The 27,543-nt window shown below is 46.6% G+C and overlaps 1 protein-coding gene across 2 annotated transcripts in view; it reads right to left on the reverse strand.

The window, feature by feature from the left end:
• Klhl18 (kelch like family member 18) overlaps window positions 1–27,543 on the reverse strand; it is a 44,794-nt gene that overhangs the window by 16,128 nt on the left and 1,123 nt on the right. For both annotated transcript variants that reach the window (XM_051140204.1, XM_051140205.1), the window contains exons 2-4: window positions 4,914–5,044; window positions 3,806–3,946; window positions 30–228 (exon numbers count right to left, since the gene is read on the reverse strand). In XM_051140204.1, the coding sequence (XP_050996161.1) occupies window positions 30–228; window positions 3,806–3,946; window positions 4,914–5,044 (471 nt within the window). The remainder of the gene's footprint in view (window positions 1–29; window positions 229–3,805; window positions 3,947–4,913; window positions 5,045–27,543) is intronic.

A 27,543-nucleotide genomic window follows, 5' to 3' on the forward strand; every position in this document is an offset into this window, starting at 1 on the left:
CAAGCGTGACCTCTGCTGTGCTCACCCACCTGCTCCTCTGACTTCACGTTCAGCTCGTCCCGAGACACCAGCTCAAGCACGTCTTCCAAGGGCAGGGCCAGGAACTCTTCGGACAGAGACACCTCCACAAAGTGCTGGTGGATGAAGCTGTTGGCTGCGCCATACAGCGCAGCGCACATCATCGCCTCTGCAAACTGGCGCACGCCCAGGCAATTTTTGGGGTGAAGCCTTTGGCATAAGACGAGAAGAAAGGTTAGAGGAAGGAATCATGTTATCTTCGATCATTCTCAAGATGGTTTTGAGCCTCCCCGGAAACCCTCTGTGGTGTCAGGTACCCCCTCCATGACTCAGCTTCTAAAGGTATTAACTGAAGATGGGCTCGCTTCCTGGGTCATGGTCCTGCCATGTCAAAGTGGAATGGACGGTCGGGAAGTCCTGTGAGGTGACTTCTCCCACAGTTATCTTCTTCAATGACAGCACAATTTTTGTCTGTAAGGAGACTGGGGATGTGAATGAAGTCACTGCCTGGTTTCACTGATGCATTTGATTTTTGGTCTAGCTGCAGACTGGTGATGAAGCTCGCTGGTAGAGCACTTGGCATGTACAAAGCCTTGCGCTTGACTCTCCAGTACTCCAAGGGGGAAAATCCCACCAAAAGCAGTCCAGCTCTGGGAGAGGAGTTGGAGAAACTCACTCCAGTGTCTAAAAACCAGGATGCCCATATGGCTCCAGGCTGCAGAAAGGGTCACACCCACACAAGTCAACCTCAACTGCAGCCTCTGGGTGGGAGGAGGCATCAGGTAGTAGAGCCAATAGGCCAGGCAAGCTCAGAACTAGGCTGCCATTGCATCTCTCTGAGCCCTTATGCCCCAGTTGTTTTCCTCAAGGCACTGGCAACCAAACCTTCAAACAAGGAAGCTCACACATTTGTCCTCAAATGTACATGGAAGAAGGGAGCTAAAAGCCGAGCGTGGTGGTGCATGCCCGTAATGTCAGCACTTGGGAGGCAGAAGCAGGCAGATCTCTGTGAGTTCGAGGCCAGCATGGTCTACAGAGCAAGTCCAGGACAGGCAAGGCTATACAGAGATGCCTTGTCTTCGAAAAAAAAAAAAAACCAAAAAAATGTGTGAGCCGAAAAAGCCTCACACATTCCACACCTAAGCTGAAGAAACAGAAACAGTAATTACTGGAGAGAAAACAGAAGGGAGACCAAGCTTCCGGGGCTTATGGCAGGGGGAAAGGCAGTAATGAAGTAGGGGCCTGGGGCCTGGGTAGGTGGGAATAAAAAAACACTGAGGATAGACTCAAAGTATCAGGTTTTATGCTTGGGCACTTGTTCCTCAGATGTGGCCCAGACAAGTAAAAACCACACTAGTCTAAATAAAGTAACTGTTTCTCCAGGTGAGAGGCACACATAATCCCAGCACCGAGGAGGTGGAGGCAGGAGGACTGTCACAAGCTGAAGGCCAGCTTTGGTCACACGGTAAGACCTATCTCAAAAAGAAAAGGAAACAACTGTTTAGCATCTTTGTTGTTTGTTTAAGGTAGAGTCTCACTATGTAGCTCTGGCCTGGAACTGGTATGCAGGTCAGGCTGGCCTCATACAGCTCCACCTGTGCCTGTCTCCTGGGCGCTGGGACTAAGGGTGTGCACTATCACCTCTAGCCAGGAATAGTGGCGCACGCCTTTAATACCAGCACTTGGGAGGCAGAGGCAGGTGGATCTCTGGGTTTGAGGCCAGCCTGGTCTCCAGAGTGAGTCCAGGACAGCCGAGACTATAGAGAAGCCTTGTCTCGGAAAAGCAGGGACAAAAACAAACACAAACAAAACAAAAGAACGGCAACTGGAAAAACCCACTGCTTCTGAAGCCATTTTCCAATCCTATGGAAACAAAGAGCTCAATCAAGCTCAGTCTCTCCTTAGGCCTACCAATGAATAGGAGTGGCACACTTGTGTGTGCGAGTGCATGCGTGCCCATAAATGATTAAGAAAGTGTGTGTGTATGTGTGTGTGTGTGTGTGTGTGTGTGTGTGTTGGTGCGTGTATGTCTGTGTGTGTGCATTTGTGCAGCTGTGTGAGTGTGTGTGTGAGTGAGTGTGTGCATGCGTGCGTGGGAGTGTGTGTGTGTGTGTATGTGTGTGTGTGTGTGTGTGTGTGTGTGTGTGTGTGTGTGTTTGTGTGTGTCCCTCCAGCCTGCTCTGGAGGGTATCCCAAGGCAGGGACAAGCCTGGCTGTGGAGCTGCACTGCTACTAACCACAAGGTTTCCACCTGCAACACCTAACATGGGGCACTGACCTCAAGCTGAAAGTGTCTACTCTGCAGCTAGCTGATGCACACCTCTACAGTTGACGCATCACTACCATGGACATGCAGGTGTGCACATAACAGTGCTCAGTGGTGCCTTGGGCACCATAAAGGTCACACGTGGACAGCCTGCAGGGGCCACAGTCTCATTAAGTAGGACTGGTAGAGTGGGACTGGGGAAGGGAGGTCAGCTCTCAGAGGACGATGTTCTTGAGGTAGCGCTAAGTGGAAGGAATGCTGATCAGCAGGCTGAGTGTGGACATGGGGCCTGGAGGAACAACATATATACAGAGGAGTTCTTCAGGCTTTTCCATGCTTGGGTATGGCCCAGCCCTAACTCTCAGCTCCAAATCTCCGGTGATTAAAAGGGCTTTTGCTTATGACAGTCCCCGTAGGGAAAGAAAGAGCCTTATCTGACCAGTTAGAAGGTCAGAGAAGAACCCATGAAACCCTTTGTCAGGAAGCAGAAATAGTGGGAGTGAAATCCATGGTCATCATCACGCTGCTCCCCATGGACAGAAGTGTAGGTGGCTCCGAATGAGCTGCGGTATAAAAAGGTCAAGAAACTTGTGAAGGCTTAAGTAGCTAAGCAAACATGGAGATGGCGATGGAACAGCTCAGGAGTGCCAAGTAAATGAATAAATTAGTTTGGTGAGAAATTAGCAAAGTTATGAGCAACACTAAATGGACTTACCAGGCTGTATTTAAACACACACACACACACACACACACACACACACACACACACAAATAATATAAGAAAAAAAAGTCATAATTTGAGAGGGAATTGGGGGACATGAGAGGAGTTGCAGGGGGGAGAGGGATGGGAATTATGTAAATACAGAACCGAAATAAGAAATTCTCAAAAAATTTTTTAAAATTTAAATTTAAGGAAAAGAGACGGCATGGTGGCACACGCCTGTAATCCCAACACTCAGAAGACAGAAGCAGGTGGATCTCTGTAAGTTAGAGGCCAGCTTGGTCTACAAAGCAGGTCAAGGACAGCCAGGGCTACAGAGAAACCCTGTCTTGAAAAAAAATTAAGAAAAAGAAAAAGAGAAGGCGGGTGTGGTGGCACATGCCTTTAATCCCAGTGCTTGGGAGGTAGAGGCAGGTGGATCACTGTGAGTTCAAGGCCAGCCTGGTCTACAAAAGTGAGTCCAGGACAACCAGGGCTATACAGAGAAACCCTGTCTCGGGGAAAGAAAAAGAAAATGAAAAAGAAAAAAATGAAAAAGAAGGGTAAATTAGCTAAATTAACAGCTGGTTAGATTGGAGAGGGATGGTCACAAAGGGTCTATATTGTGCCACAAGAGTGTAAGCAGGGCAATGTAAATGCCAAAAGAGATGGGTCCTGCACAGTACTGATCCCAAGAAATGCCATCTCTACAGAGTAGTATTCCTACCTAGTTGTTCAAAAACCTCCAGATACACCATTAACTCAGTGAACTGGCAGGCAGTCCAGAATGGAGCATGGTCCCCACCATCTGCTTTGCTCACCTTTCTCGGAGGAATGTACAACAAGCATCTTTGATGCTCTGCAGCTGCAGGAAGCTTGCTCCCATCAGCAGTGACTGCACATTTTGTTGGTCTATAGCAAGGTTGCCATTATAAGCGAAGTTGATGAGAGCCTCCAGGGCACTAGAAGGAAGAGGAAAAGCATAGGCAGCTCTTCAGAGATGAGCCTTGACCCATAGGGCGCTTGGCCCACACTGAACTGACATGACTCCCTATGGTGGTTTGAATAAGAATGGTCCCACAGGTCCATAGATTTGAATGCTTGGCCATCAGGGAATGGCTCTACTTGAGAAGGATTAGAGGGTGTGGCCTTGTTGGAGGAAGTGTGTCATCGGGGGGGGGGGGGGGGGGGGTGGAGGGCTTTGGGGTTTCAAAAGTCTTTCTCTTCCTGCTGTCTGCAGACCCGGATGGATGTAGCATGTCTGCCTGGCGCCACCATGCTCCTGCCATGATGAGAATGGACTAAGCCACCGAAACTGTAATAAGTCCCAATTAAATGCTTTCTTTTATAAGAGTGGTGGTGGCCATGGTGTCTCTTCACAGCAATAGAACAGTGATGGAAAAAACTACCTGAAGAATAGACGAGCCCTGTTCAAAAATTCATCTAGAGGCTGGAGAGATGACTCTATGTAAGAGTGCTTACTATGGCTGGGCATTGTGGCGCAAACCTTTAATCCCAACACTCAGGAGGCAGAGGTAGGCAGATCGATGTGAGTTTGAGGCCAGCCTGGTCTACAAGGCGAGTTCTAGGATAGCCAGGGCTACACAGAGAAACCCTGCCTTGAAAAAACAAAAAACAGAAAATCATCAAACATTAAAGCCGGGTATGTCGGTGTACACGTAGAATCTCCGCACCAAGGAGGCCATAACCAGAGGATCTCTGCTGAGCTGAAGGCTACTCTGCGCTACAGAACAAGACTCTGTCTCAAAAACCAAGCCAGCAAGCACACGGAGCCCCATCACCTCGCTCACCCGCCTGCTCATCACCTACAGTGTGTGTGAAGCTACCCTATCACATCGCGTGCTCTACGCTTCATACGATCCAAAGCTCAGGTTGAAACCAGCCACGGGAAGCCTAATGGTTTGGTACCTTGGGTCCATCCCTTGCATCACAATTTCGTCCTGCTTGCACTCCATCATGTCATTCGTAAACATAGCGTGGAAGTACGGGATGGAGGCAGCTAAGACGATCCGATGAGCACTGAACTTGTGGTCCCCGATCTGTGGGCCAAAGAAAACACAAAGACAAATATTGAGGAACACAAGTGTAAAAGCCCAATCCTGCCCTTCCAGAACTGACTGCGGTGACAAGGGAGCAATCGCAGGCATGACAGACAAGGCTTATCATCGAGACTCTGAGTACTTAAAACTTAATCTACTCGGTTACGGTGGGGGAACGTAAACACAGTTTAATGAGCTGTAAAGGTGGTAAGACAAATATAAGCCTGGATGAATCAAGTACCAGGTTTTGTTTCCACAGCAGTCTTCAATGGCCCCTGACAACTCCTCCCATTAGTTGAAATACACACTGCTTCAACACTTTATCGGAACTCGAGTTTTATTAAAAGGCAGAATAGAAAATGTCTCAAGCCTAAAAGCATATTTCCCAAGAAAAGCAGAAACAGTGACAAGAAGGGGAGAGGAAAAGTCAGGCCTGACTTGAGCAGGGTGAGTGGGCGGATAGGCCTGAGGACACAGGGGCTGTGGGAGACGACAAGCAGCCCGTGTTGTGTCTAGGGAAAATCCCTGGGTAAAGCTAACAGGAATGACTTAGCTGCAGACAGGCTGGTCCAACAGGTCAGAGTTCATTTTTCTCATGGTCCAAAGGCCAGACGTCATTTCTTTCCCCAATGTGCTCTTAGCTACTGAGCCGTCTTCCCAAGCCTATTTGTTTTTGAGTCAGGGACTCACTATGTAGCTCTAGATGGCTCGGAACTTTCTATGTAAACCACTAACCTTGAACTCGCAGACATCTGCCTGCCTGAGTGTTGGGATTAAAGGCATGTACCACCATGGCCAGCTCTAATGGATTTTAAAAAATATTTATTTAAAAAAGAGTTTTGCCAGCCAGGCAGTGGTGGTCCACACCTTTAGTCCCAACACTTGGGAGGCAGAGGCAGGTGAATCTATGTGAGTTTGAGGCCAGACTGGTCTACAGATTGAGTTCCAGGACAGCCAAGGCTACATAGAGAAACCCTGTCTCAAAAAACTTAAAAAAAAAAAAATTCTGAGACAGAGTTTCTCTGTGTAGCACTGGAACTCACTCTGTATAGACCAGGTGGTCTTGAACTCAAGCAATCTGCCTACCACTGCTTCCCCAGTGCTGGAATTAAAGGTGTGTGCCATTACTGCCTGGCTTCTAGTTTTTTGTTTGTGTATGTATGTGTGCACAGGTGCCCGTGGTGGTCAGAAGAGGGCATCAGATCCCCTGGTGTTGGAGTTACAGGTGGTTGTGAGCTGCCCAATGTGGTCCTTTAGCTTAAGAACAGTGAGTGCTGTTAACTGCTGTGTCGTCTCTCTTGTCCCTGCTATCAGATATTTTTGCAAGAAGGATTCTAGTTTGCTATGTTGGAACATTTTGTGGCTTTCTGAGCACTAACCCTGAGTGAACAGCTATTCACTGTTTTAGACTTTCTCTGTTTCTGGAGTTCTGACATTCCAGGTGTTGCACCTTAGTGCTAGTTTCTCTTGTACATTTTCTCTGCCTTATCAATCTGGAAACATTATTTTAAATTCTGGAAGAGTACTTTTGGTTTTGTTGTTGTTGTTGTTTGAGACAGTGTTTCTTTGTGTAGCCTTAGCTGTCCTCGACTCACTTTGTAGACCAGGCTGGCCTTGAACTCATGTCAATCCACCTGCCTCTATGTCCCAAGTGCTGGGATCAAAGGAGTGTTTCGTACTGCCCGGCTTGGAAAAATATTTTCATAGCATTTCTTTTATTTTTCTTTTTATGTGTGGGCATGTATGTAATGTGTATGCATTTGTTCAGGTGTGTTTGACCATGTACACACATATAGAAAACAGAGGTTGACAGCGGATGGCTTCCTAGACTGCTCTTTATCAGCTTTTTTGAGACTGACCCTTTTACTGAATCGGAAGTTATTGATCCAGCCAGCCTGGCTGGCCAGAGCCACGGGGATCTTCCTGCCTCTGCACCTAGCACAGGGTTACAGATGTACATTGCCACCCTGGCAATGCTGGAGATGCACACTGAAATCTTCATGGCCGCACAGCATACGTTTCGCTCACCACGTCACCTCCCTGCCCCTCATACCACTCCCTTGTTTGTTCACTGTTTCACCATTCTGCATGTGAGTGCTGGTATGCACATGCCACAGTACATGTGTGGAGGTCAGAGGACAGCTTTCAGGAATCAGTTCTTTCTACCTTGGGTTTTACAGCACAACACTCAGGTGGTCAGGCTTGTGTTATAAGCATCTGACGGTGAGCCATCTGGCCAGCCTCTCATGCCATTCCCTTGATGGTTTCCTCCATTTTCTAGTGCTGTGCATGTGTTCCTTAATGTGGGCACATGTGTGTGGAAGCCGGAGGTCAATGCCGGGTACCTTCCTTAATCACTGTGTATGTGTTCATGTATGTATACGTATGTGTGTGCATGCTTGTGTGTGTGTGTGTGTGTAGCCAGAGGTTGATGTTGAGTGGCCTTTTTTTGGTTTTTGGAGACAGGGTTTCTCTGGGTAGCCTTGACTGTCCTGGACTTGCGTTGAACTCACAGACATCTGCCTTCCTCTGCCTCCCAGAGTGCTGGGATTACAGGTGTGTGCACCATGCCCGGCTATTGGATGTCACCTTATTTTTTGACAGTCTTTCTTAGGGAACTTGGAGTTCACAGATCCAGCTAGACTAGCTAGCCGGCAAGCTCCAAGGATCACCCTGTTTCTGCTTCTCCTGCACTGGAACTGCATTTGAACATACACCGCAGTGTACTCATAGAGGACAGGAAACAAAACAAACACTACAAAACTATCCTTTTTCCTCAAAATCCCATGTATTGGATTTAAGGAATTTCATCACCAGGAAGAGCCTTTAGTCAACACAGGTTTTATTTTTTGCTTTTATTTTTGTAGTGTTGAGTGAATTCGGAGTCTCTCTCATGCCAGGTAAGCACTGTAGCACTGACCTACATCCGCAACCTAAGCTGAGGACTTGCTGTGTTGCTCAGGCTAGCCTTGAACCTCCTGTTACACCTACATGCCACCACGTTCAGCCTTGCTCTTTAATATTTATTTGTCAGTGAGGCAGAATGGGTTTTATGCTTTGCGTCCTTAGGGTTTTTTTTGTTTGTTTGTTTTTTGTTTGTGTGTGTGTGTGTGTGCGCGCGCGTATGTAAGAATCTCCTAGAGCCAAGCTGGGCGTGGTGGCGCAAGCCTTTAATCCCAGCACTCGGGAGGCAGAGGTAGGCGGATCACTGTGAGTTCGAGGCCAGCCTGGTCTACAAAGTGAGTCCAGGACGGCCAAGGCCACACAGAGAAACCCTGTCTCAAAAAACCAAAAAAAAAAAAAAAAAAAAAAAAGGATCTCCTAGAGAGTCAAGGATGGTCTTGGACTCCTGATCCTTGTCTCCACCTCCCAAGGGCAGGATTATAGGCGTGCACCACCACCACTCACAGTTCAAAGGAACAGTATGTTTGTGATTTCCAAAACTATGAATAGTGGAGCTACAGTGCATGAGCACATAGGTTACCCATTGGTTTTAGATCCTGGTCTCACTCTCCTTTGGGCAACTCCATCGTTTCTTTTAATTTTCCAAACAGCACATTGACAAGCATGGGAACTGGAGGTTCTTCAGGCTCAGTCTTCAGGGTATATTATGGCAAAGCTTCCCTCAGACACTCAAGGAGTGTCCACTTTTTGTGTAAGTCAAGGGCGGGAATGTCTGCTGCGGCTTTGTTAGAAGGGGTTTAGAATGTCTAGCTTCAGTTCCCTTAGAAGCTGCTAAGAGGATCAAACACTCAGTATCATCCCATGCACATCTTTAAGCATGTGCTCCAGTTGGCAGCCATGGCAGGCAAGTTCTAATTACGGATTATTTTTAGAGCATTTTTTTTCTTCTGGTGTTGGGGATTGAACCTGGAGCCTTATACATGCCAGGCAAGTACTCTACCACTGAGCTATATCACCAGCCTAGTAGCAGGGTTTTGAGGCCAGATTGAACTATACATGTAATACATTCCAGAAATTGTTTCAGCTATGTGGTAAGATCCTATCTCAAAAAAATCCAGGAGCAAGCCAGGAATGGTGGCGCACACCTTTAATCCCAGCACTCGGGAGGCAGAGGCAGGAGTATCTCTGTGAGTTCCAGGCCAGCCTGGTCTACAAAGTGAGTCCAGGACAGTCAAGGCTACACAGAGAGACCCTGTCTCAAAATAAAAATTATAAGAAGTGTGTTTTCATTGTAATCCCAGGCGTGGGGCTACGGGGCTGCTTTGAACTGTCTGCAGCAGCTGACTATGATTTGCCTCGTGCTGTAGCAGAGGCGTGGTTGCCAGCTGTGGATAGTTTCTGCTATTGTATGACATTTGGAATTCTGGGAACTTTTCAGAGGTCCCAAGAGGTGAGGTTGGTGGTTGTTGACCATTTAGGGGGGTTGGTTGCAATTTGTTAGTAGTTGTCTCAAAGAAGAAATAAGAAAGAAATTAGATTCAGGAATCTCTCTCTCTCTCTCTCTCTCTCTCTCTCTCTCTCTCTCTCTCTCTCTCTCTCCCTCCCTCCTTTCTATCCTTCTTTCTCTCCTCTATTGACAGGGGGTGAAACCAGGGCAGGGGGAAGAGTGGGAAAAAGAAGAACCCACAAAGCAGCAAAGACAGGCAACATAAAAGCATCTGCACAGTTTGCAAAGTGGCTGTTGGCACACATCAAAGATATTTACGCAGCCTACAGACTAGTGTACATGTGGAGTTCAGAGACCTGAACCCTTTATCAGAGGTTCCTCCCTGGGTAGTGCAGTTGGAGACTGTGAGTAAACCAAAGCAATCTGGACCACCTGCTGGTCTCCCTCAGATTGGTTTTTACCCACATAAACCTTGCCACGTTTCCTCTTTGGAAAGATGGGGAAACTACATTCCTAGTTCTGAACTGGTGGTGTCTTAGTATCTACTCGGGCACGCAGTCCACACAACCAACAGGGAGGTGCAACTCAACACTCAGCCGGCTGGGTACTCAGGTGGGAAGGACGGAGGGGCAGAACCTGAGTTGGGAGACAGGAGTTCCTAGAGAAAACAAGGGACACACCCAGACCAGATGTCTCTGATGGGAACATCTTGATACTATTGCTTGAATGAGCTCACAATGAACACAAGTGAAACAAACTGTTATGTGCCTCATTAATGTAGGCAATAATAAGCACCCTTGGGGTCAGTGGGGTTAAGACTGAGCTTTTAGGCAGACACAAGGGATGCTGTCGATGCATGACAAACAGCAATCCATAATTGTACTGAGGCACTGAGTCACACAGATTTAAGTTGGTGTTTAAGAATGAATCTAGCGGGGGCTGGAGGGATGGCTCAGTGGTTAGGAGCACTGACTGCTCTTCCAGAGGCCCTGAGTTCAATTCCCAGCAACCACGTGGTGGCTCACAACCATCTATAATGTGATCTGGTGTATACTGTATACATAATAAATAAATCTTTAAAAAAAAAGAATGAATCTAGTTGGGCGGTGGTGGCGCACGCCTTTAATTCCAGCACTGGGGAGGCAGAGACAGGTGGATTTCTGTGAGTTCAAGGCCAGCCTGGTCTACAAAGTGAGCCCAGGACAGCCAAAGCTACACAGAGAAACCCTGCCTTGAAAAACCAAAATAAATAAATAAATAAAAATAAAAATAAAAAAATATATCTGTTCTATGAAGATTCACCCTCACCAGGGCATGGTGGCACACCCTCACCAGGGCATGGTGGCACACCCTCACCAGGGCATGGTGGCACACCCTCACCAGGGCATGGTGGCACACCCTCACCAGGGCATGGTGGCACACCCTCACCAGGGCATGGTGGCACAAGCCTAGAATTCACCCTTAGCCCGGGAGGTGAAGGCAGGAGGATCAGGAGCTCAACCCTGACCTTGGGCACACAGCAAGTCTGAGGCCAGCTTAAGCTATAGGACATTAATTCAAAATATGGAGGATGGAGAAGCTGCAAAGACCTAGGCATGAACCAGGTTTTTGTAGTGCATACCTGTAATTTTCATGCTTAGAAGGCTAAGACAAGAGTATTGCCACAAGTTCAAGACCAGCCTGTATTCTCAGCTACTTGGAAGGTTATAAGGATAACTTGATCCCAAGAGTTTGAAATTGTCCTGGCAACACAGGTAGCGCAAGGCTCAAATCAAAACAAAACAACAAAACGAAGCTTAGCCAAGTGGCACAGGCCTGTAATCTTAGTACTCAGGAATTTGAAGCAAGAAGATGGCAAACCCAAGCCTGGTTTGAGCTTCACAGAAAGTTCAAGGCTAGCCAGGGTAATGTTCAGAGACCTTATCTCAACATGACATGTAAAAAAGACAGCTGATGACATAGCTCAATGTCCAGGAGCAGACATACGCACAAACACGACATCAAAAAGACAAAAACAAAAACCCAAAACAAACAACAACGACAGATATTCTTGAGGCAAACTACCAGGTTCAAATCTAGGTCCTGCCATCTAGTTACATCTACATGTATTAATTATTCATTTGTAAAATATAGAAAACAGCATCTCTCAGTGGTTGTTGTATTAAATTAGCTAGCGTCTGCAAAACATTTTAAACAATGTACACCCCTACTTGATAAATAAACTAAAAGGATGTTTTATGAAAGTTATTTTGATGACTTTCATGGGGAAGTTGTCAAACTATGTCCCGAGTGTCAAATCTGCCTCCTGTTTCAGTATGGCCTGAGGAAAGAGCAGCTTTCTAGACTTTTAAGTAGCTAGGAGTAGGCTGGAGAGATGGCTCAGAGGTTAAGAGCACTGTCTGCTCTTCCAAAGGTTCTGAGTTCAATTCCCAGCAACCACATGGTGGCTCACAGCCATCTATAATGAGATCTGGTGCCCTCCTCTGGCACACATGTGGGCAGAATACTGTATAAATAAATAATGTTTAAAAAAAAGACAAGTGTCTCTGCCAGGCGGTTGTGGTGTATGCCTTTAGTCCCAGCACTGGAGGCAGAGGCAAGGGGAATCTCTGTGAGTTCAAGGCCAGCCCAATCTACAGAGCAAGTTCCAGGACAGCCTGGGCTACACAGAAACCTTGTTTCAAAAACAACCAAATAAGTAGCTAGGAGTAAAAACTAAAAGAAGACTAACACTTCAGGAAGCTATGGACACGAAGCATGGCCCGTGGCTCGTATGGAGGCTTGGTCTTGAGCTCATGGTGCTTTCTGGAAAGGTTCCGGAAGTTGAGATGAGGTCTAGCTGGAGGAAGTGTGCACAGGAGAGTGTTCCTAGGGACAGTGTCTTGCCCTGGCCCCTTCCACTTCCACTTCCTGCTTCCTGTGTACCATGGGGTGAGTGGCACACTCTCCTCACCATGATGGACTAAACCCACCTCTTTCAAGTTGCTGCTGTAGGTGTTTTGTCACAGCAATTAAAAATCTGACACACTGGATGCCAAAGCAGAAAGAAATTCAAATTTTGGTGTCCATATATGGTCTGCACTGTGCTCACACCGTTGCTTCTTTCCTGTGTGGTCTCACACACACTACACAGGCACTCTGCAAACTGGCAAAGTCCAGTAGCTGTGAGTGGCCACTGGTTTACAAAGCCAAAAATAGTTACTATCCGCCCTTTTATACAAAGTATTTGCTCCAGAGTCACAGGGAACAGATACCAAGAGGGAAGTGAAAAGAGGAAGTGGTGATTCTTATTTAAGACCCTCAGCCCTGGGCACTCCTCCCTTAGGACCTCTCCGTACTGTAGTTTTCCTTGGTTTCCCTTAATAAATTATATGTGCTCTGCTAAAAACAAACTAATACCCCTAACCTCATCCCAGTTTCCTGCTGGTGTCATGGACTCTCTTAGCTAAATCAGCAAAAATCATCTGTAGTCTGTGGAATTTTAATCTGACTTTATACAAAATGCCTGTTTCTTTGTGAAGGCAAATAAGCTGAGCCTGAAATAAAGGCATTTATACCTAGACGTGCCTTTTTGTCTAACAGTCTCATGTGGCCCGAGCTGGCCTTGAACTTGCTGTGTAACTGAGGCCAACATGGACTTCGCATTCTCCTGCTTCAGCCTCCCAAGTGCCAGGATTATTGGGTTACCACCGTGCCTTTGCTTTTTGAGACAGGGTCTTGCTATACGGCCCTAGCTGGCCTACAGACTCTAGCCTAGGCTGCCTTCAGCTCACAGTAATCCTCCTGCGTCAGTCTTCCAAGCACTAGGATTATGGGTATGTGTCACCATAGTCACTTCACTGTTTTACAGCCTTCTTACAAACTGTGCATGCACACATCAATATAGATGTCCACAGAGGCTAGAGACATCGTTCCCCCTGGAGCTGGAGTTAACGGTAGCTGTGAGTCACCTCATGTAGCTGCTGGGAACTGAACTCAGGTCCTCTGCAAGAGTAGCATACGTTCAACCTCTGCCCATCTCTCTATTCCTATTACAGTTTCTTTTTATTTTTTAAATGCTATAGTATTGAGCCTGAATATGTATGGCAGCAAACAGAAAAGGCATTCAGGAATGTTTCTTTCTTTCTTTCTTTCTTTTTTTTGGGGCGGGGGGGGACTTTTCAAGACAGGGTTTCTCTGTGTAGCCTTGACTATCCTGGACTCACTTTGTAGACCAGGCTGGCCTCGAACTCACAGCGATCCGCCTGCCTCTGCCTCCCGAGTGCTGGGTCTAAAGGTGTGCGCCACCAGGCCCAGCCTCAGGCACATTTCTATCTTTAATTCCTGCTCCTATCATGTCAGTGCTGAGGCGTGACCCAGGAACATGCTAGACACCATTCCTACCACTGACCACAAGCCTAATATTTACTTTTGCGGGGGGGGGGGGGGGGGGTGCCCTGGAGATATGGCTTACTGGTTAAGAGCATTGCCTGCTCTTCCAAAGGTCCTGAATTCAATTTCCAGCAACCCACATGGTGGCTCACAACCATCTATAATGAGATCTGGTGCTCTCTTGTGGCGTGCAGGCATACATGCAGGCAAAACATTATATACATAATAAATAAATAAATCTTTTTTTAAAAAATTTACTTTTTTGCTGGAAATCGAACCTATGAACTTGCATATACTAAGTAGCCACTCTGTAACTGAACTACATCTCTGTAATCTTGAGATAACACAGCTTCTTTGGGAAGCCTCAAGTTTTTCTCTTAAACTTCAGACTGGGGCATATATTGCTCTTACAAATGGCCTGAGTTTGGTTCCCAGCACATACATCAGGTGAATTCACAACTGTCTGTTTTCCAGCTTCTAGGGATCTGACCACCTCATCCAGCCTGAGTAGTGTACTCATGTGTAGATACACACAAATACAAATAATATTTAAAATCCAAAAGACAAGCCGGGCCTGGTGGTGCATGCCTGTAAACCTAGCACTTGGGGAGACAGAGGCAGGTAAATCACTGCGGGTTTGGGGTCAGCCTGCTCTATAAAGCGAGTCCAGGACAGCCAAGGCTATACAGAGAAACTCTGTCTTAAAAAAAAAAAAACAAAACCCCAAAAAAAACCCAAACAAACAAGCAAACAAAAAGCCAGGCATGGTAGTGCACATCTTTAATCCCAGTACTCAGAAGTCAGAGTCAGGCGGATCACTGTGAGTTCGAGGCCATCCTGGTCTACAAAGTGAGTTCAGGACAGCGAGGGCTACAGAGAAACCCTGTCTCAAATAACCAAAAAGAAAAAAGAAAAAAAAAGGTAATTTAAAAAAATAATTTGTTTAATTTTATCTTATGTGCATTGGTGTGAGGGTGTCAGGGCCATTGGAACTGGAATTACAGACAGTTGTGAGCTGCCGTGTGGGTGCTAGGAACTAAATCTGGGTCCTTTGGAAGAGCAGACAGTGCTCTTAACCACTGCACCATCTCTCCAGCCCAAAAAAGCTAATCTTAAAGTGGCATGCCTGCTATGATTCCACTGATAACACTATTAAATCAGAGATGAATAAATGGAGCTGACTGTGATGGTGACCACCTGTAGTTCCAGACACACTGGATGAGGCAGGGGAATTACCTGAGCTTAGCATGTAATGACTGACTTGAACAACATAGCAAGGCATGAATGAAGCAAGAGAGAGAGCGGCTGGAGAAATGGCTTAGAGCCTAAGGGCACTTGCTGCTCTTCCCGAAGAGCCAAGTTTGGTTCCCTGCACCCATGTTAGGCGGCTCAGAGCCACCTGTAACTCCAGCTCCTGGCAATCATCTCCACCACGAGGGTCCCAGGGATCGAACTCAGGCTTTTCACCCTCTGAGCCACCCTGTCAGTGTAGCAGCAGCTGCTGGGTGAACGCACTCAATATGTAACTGTGTCTGCTCATAGCAATTCCCATTATTTTGGTCCAAACTCAACCTACCCTACCTGTTCTACTGGGCTCTACCCACCCCCATATCTCTCCTTTAAGCTGCTGGCAAGTCCCAAAAAATGTCTCTGTCGCCTCGCCTGGATCTTTATTTCCCAGCTTTCTGTTTAGTGAATTACTCTTCAGTTTTGAAGGTTCAGGTCAAATGCATCAAGGCGCCCTGGGATTTCTAGGCCATCAGTGCTCTCCGTTGTGCGGGAGTGGCACACACCATATTATCCCTTATGAATATCCCTCCAGCCGAGCTGAGCCTTCTCCCCACACAGGAAAGAGTGTATATAGCCCATAACACCCCACAGGGTGATTCGTGTATAACTGTACTTAACGAAGCCTAATGCTTGTTGTATAAAAAGGCCTGCATCTGAGATAAGTAATAGAGTTGTTAATAAACCATCTTTTTAACTGGCCTCTTCTGCTCCTGACTGGTGGAATCTTGCGAAGTCGGAGTTACAGGAGGCATGGTGGAGGGAGTGCTGCTCTTCAACGTCATCTGAAACCTCAGTGGGCGTGGAAGGGCCAGGTTGCAGACAGCCTGAAGAAAGCAAAGAGCTACCCCAGCTCCTTTGCTCAGGTGGGCTTCTAACAGGCTAGTTAGCACATAAGAAACTGTCTGGGGAGAGCGGGAGGCCATTTCTCTTAAGGGCTGGTAATCTGCCCTTGTCCAGACGCAGAAACAAGACTAGCCCTCCAAACTCACAGGGCTGGGAAGTGGGGGTGAGTGTCTTTCAAATACACTAGGTTCAGCCTGAGGTGGTGTCAGTGTTTTAAAGTACATTCCACCAAAACGTGGGCGGTGGGGCACTTGGGAGGCAGAGGCAGAGGCAGAGGCAGAGGCGGGTAGATCTCTTAAGTTTGAGCTCGCCTGGTCTACAGAGTAGCCAGGGCTACACAGAGAAAGCCTGGCTAGAGAAAAAAATCACTAGTTGAGGAGGGTTGAGGTGGGCCCCTTAAACTCTGCGTGTCAAACAGGCTTCGAAGCAATGCGGACGCTACTGGTCCAATGACAAGCGTTTAAAGGCACCTTCAACAGAAGGTGCAATAGAAGATGTGACTGATTACACCGGAAGGAAAGGGAGACTCACAGAGACTCAGCTTTACATAACAACCCACGAGGCTGGGACAGGGCAAGAGAAGAAAACCAAGCGCGGGTCCCTTCCAAACAGAAACACATGGGTCGGGCAGGGAGAGAAGTGTGTGAACCTGTGACCACAGCCAACATAAACACAAGTGCAGAGTGCTTCAGGACCCAGTGGCTGCACATGCCTATGGTCACAACACTTGAGAGATGGTGGCTAGGTCATCTGTGACAGAGCTAGTTTGAGACTGGCCAGGGTGTATGAAACCTTGCCTCAAAAACAACCGTGGAGAGGGAAGGAAGGAGGGGAAGCTGCCATTGGGATGTAAAGTTAATTAATTAATTAATTAACGGGGGGAAAACGGGCAAAGTATGCTCTACAGGGTGGGTAAGGTTTGGTTGTTTTCTGTCTCCTTGAGAACAGATGAAGGGGCCCTGAAGCATGGACATGACCCTGCCCAACAGATGTGTCTGTCATTCCCAGAGCATGACAAACACAAGCCCTGGAGGATACACAGCACAGACCACAGCCAGCCAGTTACTGCAGGAGACTGTGGGCAACCAGCGAGGAAGAGCAAGAGGGGCAAGCGAGAGAGTCTGAGTACGGAAAACACAGCTGGCAGTACTAGAAAAGTCAGCAGGCTGCCAGCCAGCAGGTCCATCCTAAGGGCTGGCCTTATGCTTACTTACGATGAGTCAGCAGGGGCAGAGGAGGATTTTGATGAGCAGCTTAGAATAATGGAGCAGTCATTTCAATCAGCAGATCTTTACTAAATCCTCCCAGCTGCTAGCTGCCACCTGCCGCTTCTGCATTTCCCGCTGCCTCTGGGCAGAGTGATAACTTATCAGCTTACCCAAAATAAGGTGGAGGTACCTTAGAAGCACTGATTGTCCCTAGCTCTGCTCCACCCCCTGCTCCCCTCACCAGTCCGTAACCTGATTTTTAGCATGCAGAACACATTTTCCTGGGGTTGTGGGGATAGCTCAGGGGTAAAGTGTTTATGGTACAGTTACAAGGACCTGAGTTCAGATCCCAGCACCACCTAAAAACCAAGGTGAGGTGGCATGGCATGTGTCTGGAACCCTTTGGGGGAAGGCAGGAGGATCCCAGGAGCTCATTGGTCATTCAGTCCAACCCAGGTAAGAAGCTCTAGGTTTGGGCTGGAGAGATGGCTCAGAGGTTAAGAGCATTGGCTGCTCTTCAAAAGGTCATGAGTTCAATTTCCAGCAACCACACGGTGGCTCACAACCATCTATAACAAAATCTGGTACTCTCTTGTAGCCTGCAGGCAGAATGCTGTATACATAATAAATAAATTAATCTTAAAAAAAAAAAAAAGAAGAAGAAGCTCCAGGTTCACTGAGAGAGCTTGTCTCAAAAACGTACGTAAATAGCAGCTGAGAGAGATTTCCAGTGTTGGTCTCTGGTCTCCATATGCATACACACACACAGGGACAGGTACAAATACACCATACACCGGGCACACACGAATGAACGAAATGAAGTAAGTTAAAAACATAAAAGACCTACCCAGATCTAGCCAATGGTCAGATCATTCTCCCCAATGGTCAGAACATTCTCCACAGTTGAGTGGAGAGTGGGATATGACTTTCTCACGTACTCTGGTGCCTCACATTTGACCATGTCCCCTGGAGGGGGAGACCTGGTGGCACTCAGAGGAAGGACAGCAGGTTACCAAGAAGAGACTTGATACCCTATGAGCATATACAGGGGGAGGTAATCCCCCTCAGGAATAGTCATAGGGGAGGGGAATAATGGGAAAATGGGAGGGAGGGAAGAATGGGAGGATACAAGGGATGGGATAACCATTGAGATGTAACAAGAATAAATTAATAAAAAAAAATTAAAAAACAAGCAAACATAAAGGAATTGCCTTCTTGAGCCAGGTGTGGTGGCTGTGAGTTCGAGGTCAGCCTGGTCGACAAAGTGAGTCCAGGACAGCCAACACTACAATACAAAAAAAAAAAAAAAAACACAAAAAACCCCAAACCAACCAAACAAAAAAGAATTGCCTTCTAGCTCTGGTTATTACCACCATCTCCCCTGAACAAAAAAAGAAGGAAGTGCAGGTAAAATCCTGTGCTCTCCTCATGGAGAAATCCTACCTTTTATTAGGTTTGCCCCTAACACTCTGCCTTGACTCACAGGTAAGTGTAATTACTGCATGGCTTCATTCATTTATTCATAAAGCTGTGGTGGTTTGAATAGGCGTGGCCCCCATAGACTCATGCTTCTGAATGTTTGACCCAGAGGGAGTAGCACTATTAGGAGGTGTGGCCTTGTTGGAGGAAGTGTGTCACTGTGGGGGCAGGCTGCCTGGGGATGAAGATAAATAACTCTCAGCTTCTTCTCGAGCACCAGAGCTGCCTGTTTCTCACCATGATGATAATGCACTAAACTTCTGAATTGTAAGCCAGCCCCAATTAAGTGTTTTCATTTATAAGAGTTGACACGGCTGGGCGGTGGTGGCGCATGCCTTTAATCCCAGCACTCAGGAGGCAGAGGCAGGTGGATCATTGCTATGAGTTCGAGGCCAGCCTGGTCTACAAAGTGAGTCCAGGATAGCCAAGGCTACACACAGAGAAACCCTGTCTCCAAAAAGAAAGAAAGAAAGAAAGAAAAAAAAGAGTTGCCATGGTCATGGCGTCTCTTCCCAGTAATAGAAACCCTGTGTAGCCTTGGCTGTGCTGAAAATCATTCTGTAGACTAGGCTGGCCTTGAACTCACAGAGATCTACCTGCCTTTGCCTCCCAAGTGCTGATATTAAAGGCATGCACCACCACTGCCTGGTGGAACTCTTTAATGAATTAATTAATTTGGTTTTTTTGAGACAGGGTTTCTCTGTGTAGCCTCGGCTGTCCTGGACTCACTTTGTAGACCGGGCTGGCCTCAAACATAGATCCACTTGCTTCTGCCTCCAGAGTGCTGGAATTAAAGATATGCGCCACCACACCTGGCCTGGAATTCTATTTTTATTTTATGTGTATATGAGTATTTTGTCTGCATGCATGCCTGTGTACTCTGTGCACAAGTGGGGTATGCATGTGTGTATGCATGGGTGTGAGGTAAGAGAACAGCCTTGGTGCCACTCCTCAGGTTCAGACTGTTTTTCACTGTCCTGGAACTTGCCAGATAGGCCAGTGAGCCCCAGATATGCACCTGTCTCTGCCTTGCTGGTGCTGGGAGTACAGCACACGCCACCTTGCCCAACCTTTGGGTCTCATGCTTAAAAGTCAAGCACTTTACAGCCGAACCATCTCCCTTGCCCCATTTCAAACACTTCTGCCTATAAATGCCTATTATTCTGCAAGTAGCTTGGCATCCTCAGTTCCAAATGAGACAGAAAGGGAGTTTGGTGCCTTTCATTAGCAATGTGGAAATATTCAGCTTCTTGTGCTAATAGAGATATGACACTTTACTAACAAACTTCAAATGTTAATAGTAACTTCTTCTAGGTGGGTTATTCATTCACCGGCCAGAATAACAGACTTAGGTTCACCTGCAGTAGCCTGGAAATTGAGAGTTTTTCATGAAGTCATCTTTACTGCTCTTCTTCCTGTGGCACTAGAGACAAAGCAGGCCTTTCTTATGCTAACTGAGTGTTCCACAGTTGAACTCCATCCCTAGCGCCTCAGCCACACTGTTTAGAAAGAGATGCTTCCAATTCCTAGATACTGTATGTAGGGCTTGCACAGCAATTGTAACTGTAACCTACAAAGGTCCATCAAAGCACACCGAGGCCAATCAGCTAGAGCCAAACTGTGCTGCACTCGTGCTGTTGCCAACAGCTTTATTAGAACGCAGCCACACCAGTTCTTTTTTGTTTGTTTGTTTGTTTTTGGTTTTCAAGACAGGGTTTCTCTGCATAGTCTTGGCTGTCGTGGACTCACTTTGTAGACCAGGCTGGCCTCGAACTCACAGCGATCCACCTGCCTCTGCCTCCCGAGTGCTGGGACTAAAGGCGTGCGCCACCACTGCCCGGTGCCACACCAGTTCTTAAGTGTATTGTGCATAGCTGCCTTTCAAGCTATGAGGAGCCACGACTGAAACTTACCTAGAAATCCCCACATACTCACTGGGTTTGCTAACTTGTAGCTCACACACATTTTGATTCATTCATTTTGTTCCCATCTAGAATAAATGGCGCAGTCAGCTGCTTGGGCATTCTCTCTACGGTCTTGCTGGCACATAAGCTAACCACAAAGAAGCTGGACGGCTCCATTCCAAAGAGACGAGAGTGCCAAAAGTCAACAAGCCGAAAGTAGGAAGGTAGGGGCCATGCTTGTAACTTAGGGAAGTCTAGGAATCCACTTTTAAAATTTGTTTTATTTTGGTTTTTTTTTTTGAGGCAGGGTTTCTCTGTGTAGCCTTGGCTGTCCTGGACTCTGTAGATCAGGCTGGCCTAGAACTCACAGAGATCTGCTTGCCTCTGCCTCCAGGGTGCTGAGATTAAAGGCGAGTGCCACCATGCCCGGCGGCGTTAGGAACACACTTTTATAAAAACAATGTGGAGCTAGGTTTGGTGGAGCTGGGCATGGTAATGTAAACCTGTAATCCCAGCACTCAGGGAGGCAGAGGCAGGAGGATGTCTGTGAGTTTGAGGCCAGCCTGGTCTACAAAGTGAGTCCAGGACAGAGAAACCCTGTCTCGGGAAAAAAAAAAAAGAAAGAAAAACAAAACAAAAAATAAATAAAAAGAAAGAAAGACAATATGGTTTCATTCTCCCATCATGAAGCTAAACCAGGTGGTGCTAAGGAGCAAACACTGGAGTCTAGTGCAAAAAACAATAAAGTAACTGTCTATAGTGTGACACCCCCCCCCCCCGCAAACATGGGCTTCTGATAGTCACCCAGCCGAGCTCTATAGCATCAGAGAACCCCATGGATGGCACTCCACTGGCAACAGGTTTTCCAGACTGTTGCACCTCCAGCTTTCCACAGCCCCACATGTCAACAGCATTAAGGGCTCTCTCTCTTCCTCTCTTTCCCTCCCTTCCTCCCCATGCCCCTCTTACTCAGTACTTGGGAGACGGAGGCAGGTGGATTGCTGTGAGTTCGAGGCCAGCCTGGTCTACAAAGCGAGTCTAGGACAGCCAGGGTTACACAGAGAAACCCTGTCTTGAAAAACCAACCAACCAACCAAACAAACAAACTGGAGGGAGAAAGTGTTGGGGATAAACTAATCAATGACTAGTCAGAGCTTAAGTTTTCCCATATAACACCTTTTCAAAATCAAAAAGAATCCAAAACAAATGTCTACAGCTGGGCATGGCAGCTCATACCCTAATCAGCCCTCCAAGGCTGGAAGATCACCAAGTATGAGGCAGTCCAGGCTACACAGAGTTTCAGGCCAGCCTGAACTACAGAGTGAGGCTCTGTCTCAAAGCCACCCCCCCCCCGCAACGTACCCACAAAATAAATAAATAAAATACATTTAAAAAGTAAATAAATTCCATCTAGAAAATAGCCTTTATTTTCTTTTCTGCTGCACCAGGTCTATGGTGTTGAACGTAAGACACACTCACCGCCTTCCAGGCTTATAAGTGACACTAAAGGTGGGTTGGTTGTACCCTGCTCTGCTTCATGCCATCCACAGTGCAGGTGAGTAATCTGACAGAGGGCGTAAAAGCATTGCTTCCACCCATACAAAAATAGCTATGTTGGCTCTCGGCTAATACAGGTTTGGGCCTTGGACAAATCCCTTAATAGCTCTAAGCTTCAGGCTTTTTGACCTACAAAATAAATGGTTTTAATAGAGACCTCTATGGATTCCTTTTAACATGGTTCTTCCAGCTCTGTAATTAGCCCTGTATAACATACTGCGCTATCCATGGCAAAAATGGCATGCACCAACAAGTCTGGCTTCCTTTCCCTCTCCACCTACGTTTCTATTACGAATGGGGCAGGACTCTAGACTCGCATGTGCCGCACATAAAGCCAGTTTCAGTGACAATCCTATACCTGACTTCGTGGATCAAAAGAAAATGTTCTAATGCTGCGTGTGTCCTTCACTCGTGGAAAAGACATTACCCCACGGAGGCTGAATTTCCAGATACTAGTTCCAGACTTTGAGCAGGGACAGGAGAGATGGCTGTCCGGCCAAATGGTTGCTATACAAGCCCCTCCGGTAAAGGTGGGAGAGCCAACTCCACAGAGCTGTACTCTGACCCTCACACATGTGCCGTGGTACAGTGTGCGCCCCACACCCACCCATATGTAACACAAACGTGCAGCCCTTCCTTCTCTCCTGGAAGTTGACAAGTCTGTGGATTCTAAGCATGCCGGTCCGGTAATATTCTCTCCATTCCTCTTTCACAAATTTAGAAGCAAGGATTGTGTGAGTTGAGGGGAACATAGAAATAAACCGCCTGTTGGCTGAGAAAGGAGATGGGGCTTCAGCCCAACTGGCCGGACCCAGGTGAACCTGGTATCACGGGCTGAACACTGGGCTTCTTTGGAGGTGTGGGGATGAAGTGGGGACAGAGAACTTCCATGGACAGACTTCTCTAGCCAGACCTCAACCACATCCACAGGTTGCTAAGAAGTCCTGCACCATCCTCCCGGGCATTAAGGGGAAAGGATTTGCCAAAGAGAAGGACCATGGGTTTTGCTTGTCTTGTTTCTAATAAATACAAGTTCAAAAACAACAACAACCACTCAGGAGGCAGAGACAGGCAGATCTCTGAGTTTAAGGACAGCCTCTTCTACAGAGCTAGTTCTAGGACAGCCAGGGCTACACAAAGAGACCCTGTCTTAAAAAAAAAAAAGAAACCCTGTCTTGAATAACCAATCCCCGGGCTGGGTGTGGTGGCGCACGCCTTTAATCCCAGCACTCGGGAGGCAGAGGCAGGTGGATCATTGTGAGTTCGAGGCCAGCCTGGTCTACAAAGTGAGTCCAGGACAGCCAAGGCTACACAGAGAAACCCTGTCTCAAAAAAAAAAAAAAAAAAAAAAAAAAAAAAGAAAAGAAAAGAAAGAAAAACCAATCCCCCCCCCAAATATTCAAGTTATCACAAATAAAAGTTTTTTAGTTCTAATTTTAATTAACTAATTAATTAATTTAGAGACAGGGTCCCACTATGTAGCTCTGGCCTGGAACGCACAAAGATCTACCAGCTTCTCCCTCCAGAGTTCTGGGATTAAAGGTTTGTGTCACTATATCTAAGCTAAAATGTGATTGAAAAGAAAAAGAAAAAAAAACAAAACCACTCTAATATATTATTCTTTTCTGTCACACCCCTCCTTAACTATCCAACAGACTCCCAAGGAATTTAAGTTTAAATATTCCCAAAAGGAAAATTAAATATTCGCAGTGAACGCTGAGGGTGTCAGAAGCCTATGAGTGTTCACACTCTTGCTGGGGAAGAAAGAGGAGACCATGTAGGTAGGGAAGGGTGAGTGCAGCCGCACTGAAGCCCCTTAAGTCAAAGTCGCAACCGCGTAACTCTATCAGGAGCATAGAAACTACAGGTCTAACCGTACTTTTGCTTAATTCAGCCTGTGACCTTGAACCAGCCCTTTCTGGCCTTGGTCTCAACTATTAAATGCAAACTATTGAGGTAGAGCAGTGGATCCCAGTCCCTTGGAAGCCAAGGAACGTAAATAAACTAAGATAAATTTAAAACTGCACACCGAGACCAAGTATGGTGGGACATGATTATAAATTCAAGGTCATTCTCAGTTACATAGCAAATCCAAGCCAAACTCAGCATACCTCAGACCCTGTCTCAAAAAGCCAAACACAAATAGTTGAGCACAGTGTCTCACCCCTTTAATCCCAGCACTTGGGAGGCAGACGCAGTCTGACCTGTGTTAAGTTCGAGGCTAGCCTGGTCTAGACAGGCTGTGAGTTCAAGGCCAGCTTGGTCTACAAAACGAGTCTAGGACAGCCAAGGCTACACAGAGAAACCCTGTCTCAAAAAACCAAAACCAAAAAAACTTATCTCTTTTGTTGTTGTTGTTATTTATACAATAATCTGCCCACATGTGTACCTACCCTCCACAAGAAGGCACTGGATATCTTTACAGATAGCCGTGAGCTACCATGTGGTTTCTAGGAATTGAACTCAGGACCTTTGGAAGAGCAGCCAGTGCTCTTAAAACCTCTGAGCCATCTCTCCAGCCCAAGATCCTATATCTTTAAACATGATTATTATTAAGAGCTGGAGAGATGGCTCTGTGGTTAGCAGCACTGGCTGTGCTTCCAGAGGACTTAGTTTTGAATCCCAGCACCCACAGCTGCTCACAACCATCTGTTATTCTACTTCCAAGATCCAATGTCCTCTTTGGTCTCTAAGGGGACCAGGCACACAGTATATCTATATATCTGTACATGCAGGAAAAAAAATCCAAATACATAAAAACAAATAAATAAATATAAAACTATAGCCAAGGGATGGTGATGCATACCCTTTTTTTTTTTTTTGGTTTTTCGAGACAGAGTTTCTCTGTGTAGCCTTGGCCATCCTGGACTCACTTTGTAGACCAGGCTGGCCTCGAACTCACAGCAATTTGCCTGCCTCTGCCTCCCGAGTGCTGGGATTAAAGGTGTGCGCCACCACGTCCGGCTCTGGTGATGTATACCTTTAATCTCAGCACTTGGAAGGCAGAGGCAAGTGGATCTCTGTGAGTTCAAGGCCAGCCTGGTCTACAAAGTAGTCCAGGACAGCCAGGGATACACAGAGAAACCCTGTCTCAAAAAAATCAAAAAATAAAATAAAGTAAGAAAGAATCAATAAAACACAAATACCTACTATTCCCTGAGCACTTATTACATGAAGTTTGAAGTTTACTAACTAGTTGAATCCTTAGTACTCGGATAGGTAATGATGTCCATTTACAGAAGAATAAACTGACTAACATTTAAGGAATTTGAGTTTTGTCAGGTATGAGGTGGCAGAGCCAGGATTCAGATGCAAGCAGAGCCTGTGCCACACTGCCTCTCAGGCCATCAAAAACAGCAAGATTCCCAAGGAAAATACTGCACAGTGAGAGATTAGAAACACTAACGAATGATTACAAGATGAAAACCAGACAAGGTTGTGCTTGACTTGGAGAATTCTGAGCACTGCAGAGGTCAAGCAACTGCGGAACAGCCTCCAAGTCCAAGCACTGGGAACAACAGTCTCCTCTGGATGTGTGTCATGAGGAGGGGCCCAAAACAGGCAGGACTGGTCCCCTCTACCAGGCAAGCAACCGTCACTGCCCTAACAAAAAACAGGTGGCTTACACTCTCAACAGGATGAACTCGTGACTGCAGACTTGGGTAACTAGGGCATCAGTGAATACAAAGAAGATGCATTGATTCCAAACACATCCTGAAAGGGCAGTGGTTCTCACAATGTGGTTTAGATGGAGACAGCAGCAATGGTGAGCTCTGACGGGGCCTATGCCAGACCTATGAATCACAAAGTCCAGGGTGAGCGCTCACGAACAAGGCCAGCAGGTGATTCTAATATCCATTGAAGTTTGAGACCCACTATCCTAATAGGTGGGCAGCTGGTTACGAAATCATCACATACCAGAAAGCCTCTAGCCGGTTCTTTTAGAGCCTGTTTACTTGAGAACCAGTCTGGACTCACCACAAGTTTGAGGAAAGACTATGAGAAACCGAGACAGAGTCTGCAGAGCAGCTGCTGTGAGTGGTAAGATGCAGAGCTGGTGAGCTCAGCCTTTCTGTGGCTCCCTTCACCACCAGGCTCTCACATGCTACCTAGAGCCACGTCTAGTTCTAACCTAAGCTCTTATGCAGGTCCTTGGAACCCTGGCCTGAAGCTAACAAAGTTACTGAGACCAATACTCTCAATTGGAACGACATTAGAATGATAGAATCATTCCTTTGACTGGGCGGAATTTTCCAGGGGGCTGGGAGGGAAACAGACAAGCAACTTCTGCTATAGGTTTGGTATATTCAGCATTTATGTTAAATGCAGAGGCAAAATGTACTGCTTTATGGAAATAAGTATCTGTGACCACATTCATCTACCTTTACAGCCTAAATCTTTTTAAAAATCTTTTTTTAGGGCTGGAGAGATGGCTCAGAGGTTAAGAGCACTGACTACTCTTCCAGAGGTCCCGAGTTCAATTCCCAGAAACCACATGGGGGCTCGCAACTACCTTTAATGGGCTCTGATGCCCTCTTCTGGTGTGTATGAAGACACAGCACTCATATACATAAGATGGATGAATAAATAAATCTTTAAAAAATGTATTTATCTATTCTGTATGTGTACATGTTTGTGTGTTTTTTGTTTTGTTTTTGGTTATTTTGAGATAGGGTTTCTCTGTGTAGCCTTGGCTGTCCCGGACTCACTTTGTAGACCAGACTGGCCTCGAACTCACAGACATCCACCTGCCTCTACCTCCCGAGTGCTGGGAGGTTTGCACAATCATGCTCGGCGTTTGTGTGTTTGTGCACATGTGCCGCAGCACACCTGTGGAGGGAAGAGGTCAATTTTCAGGAGCCAGGTCTCTCTCTTTCTTTCTACTATGTGGGTCCCAGGGATTGAACTCAAGTCATCAGGCTTGGCAGCAAATGCCTTTACCCTTAACCTAAATCTTCTTTCTTACTGCTGCTTTTCACTGGCCTCTACTTATCCCAAATGTAACTGCCACAATTCGATCACTCTTCTGCTTCCAAATCTCTCCTGGCCTTGCCATCTGCTGCATCCTTTTGTCCAGCTTATTTTCCTTAATCCTCTTGGTTTCCCTCTCTTACCTGAGAAGATCTGCCCCTTCTTCAACCATGCCGCTACTCTAACAGAAAACCATTGCTTTCAGGATTGATGAACAGGTCATTACAAGTGTTACACAAAGAATGAGAAATATCTCGTCTAATCCTCACTAATAGGTGTAAGAATCATCTTTATTTTCACATTTGGAAAATTTAAGCTTAGAACGATAAGTAACTCGCCCAAGGTTATAGCTAGTATCTTAACGTGGATTCTCCTGTCTCCAAAGCCAAACTCTCAGGTTGTTTTACCCGTTCTTTTTTGTTTGTTTGTTTGTTTGTTTGTTTGAAACAGGGTTTCTCCGTGTAGCCCAGGCTGTCCTGGTACTCGCTCTGTAGACCAGGCTGACCTCGAGATCCCGCCTGCCTC

This window comes from Acomys russatus, chromosome 32 (assembly GCF_903995435.1).
Source record: "Acomys russatus chromosome 32, mAcoRus1.1, whole genome shotgun sequence".
Taxonomy (NCBI): domain Eukaryota; kingdom Metazoa; phylum Chordata; class Mammalia; order Rodentia; family Muridae; genus Acomys; species Acomys russatus.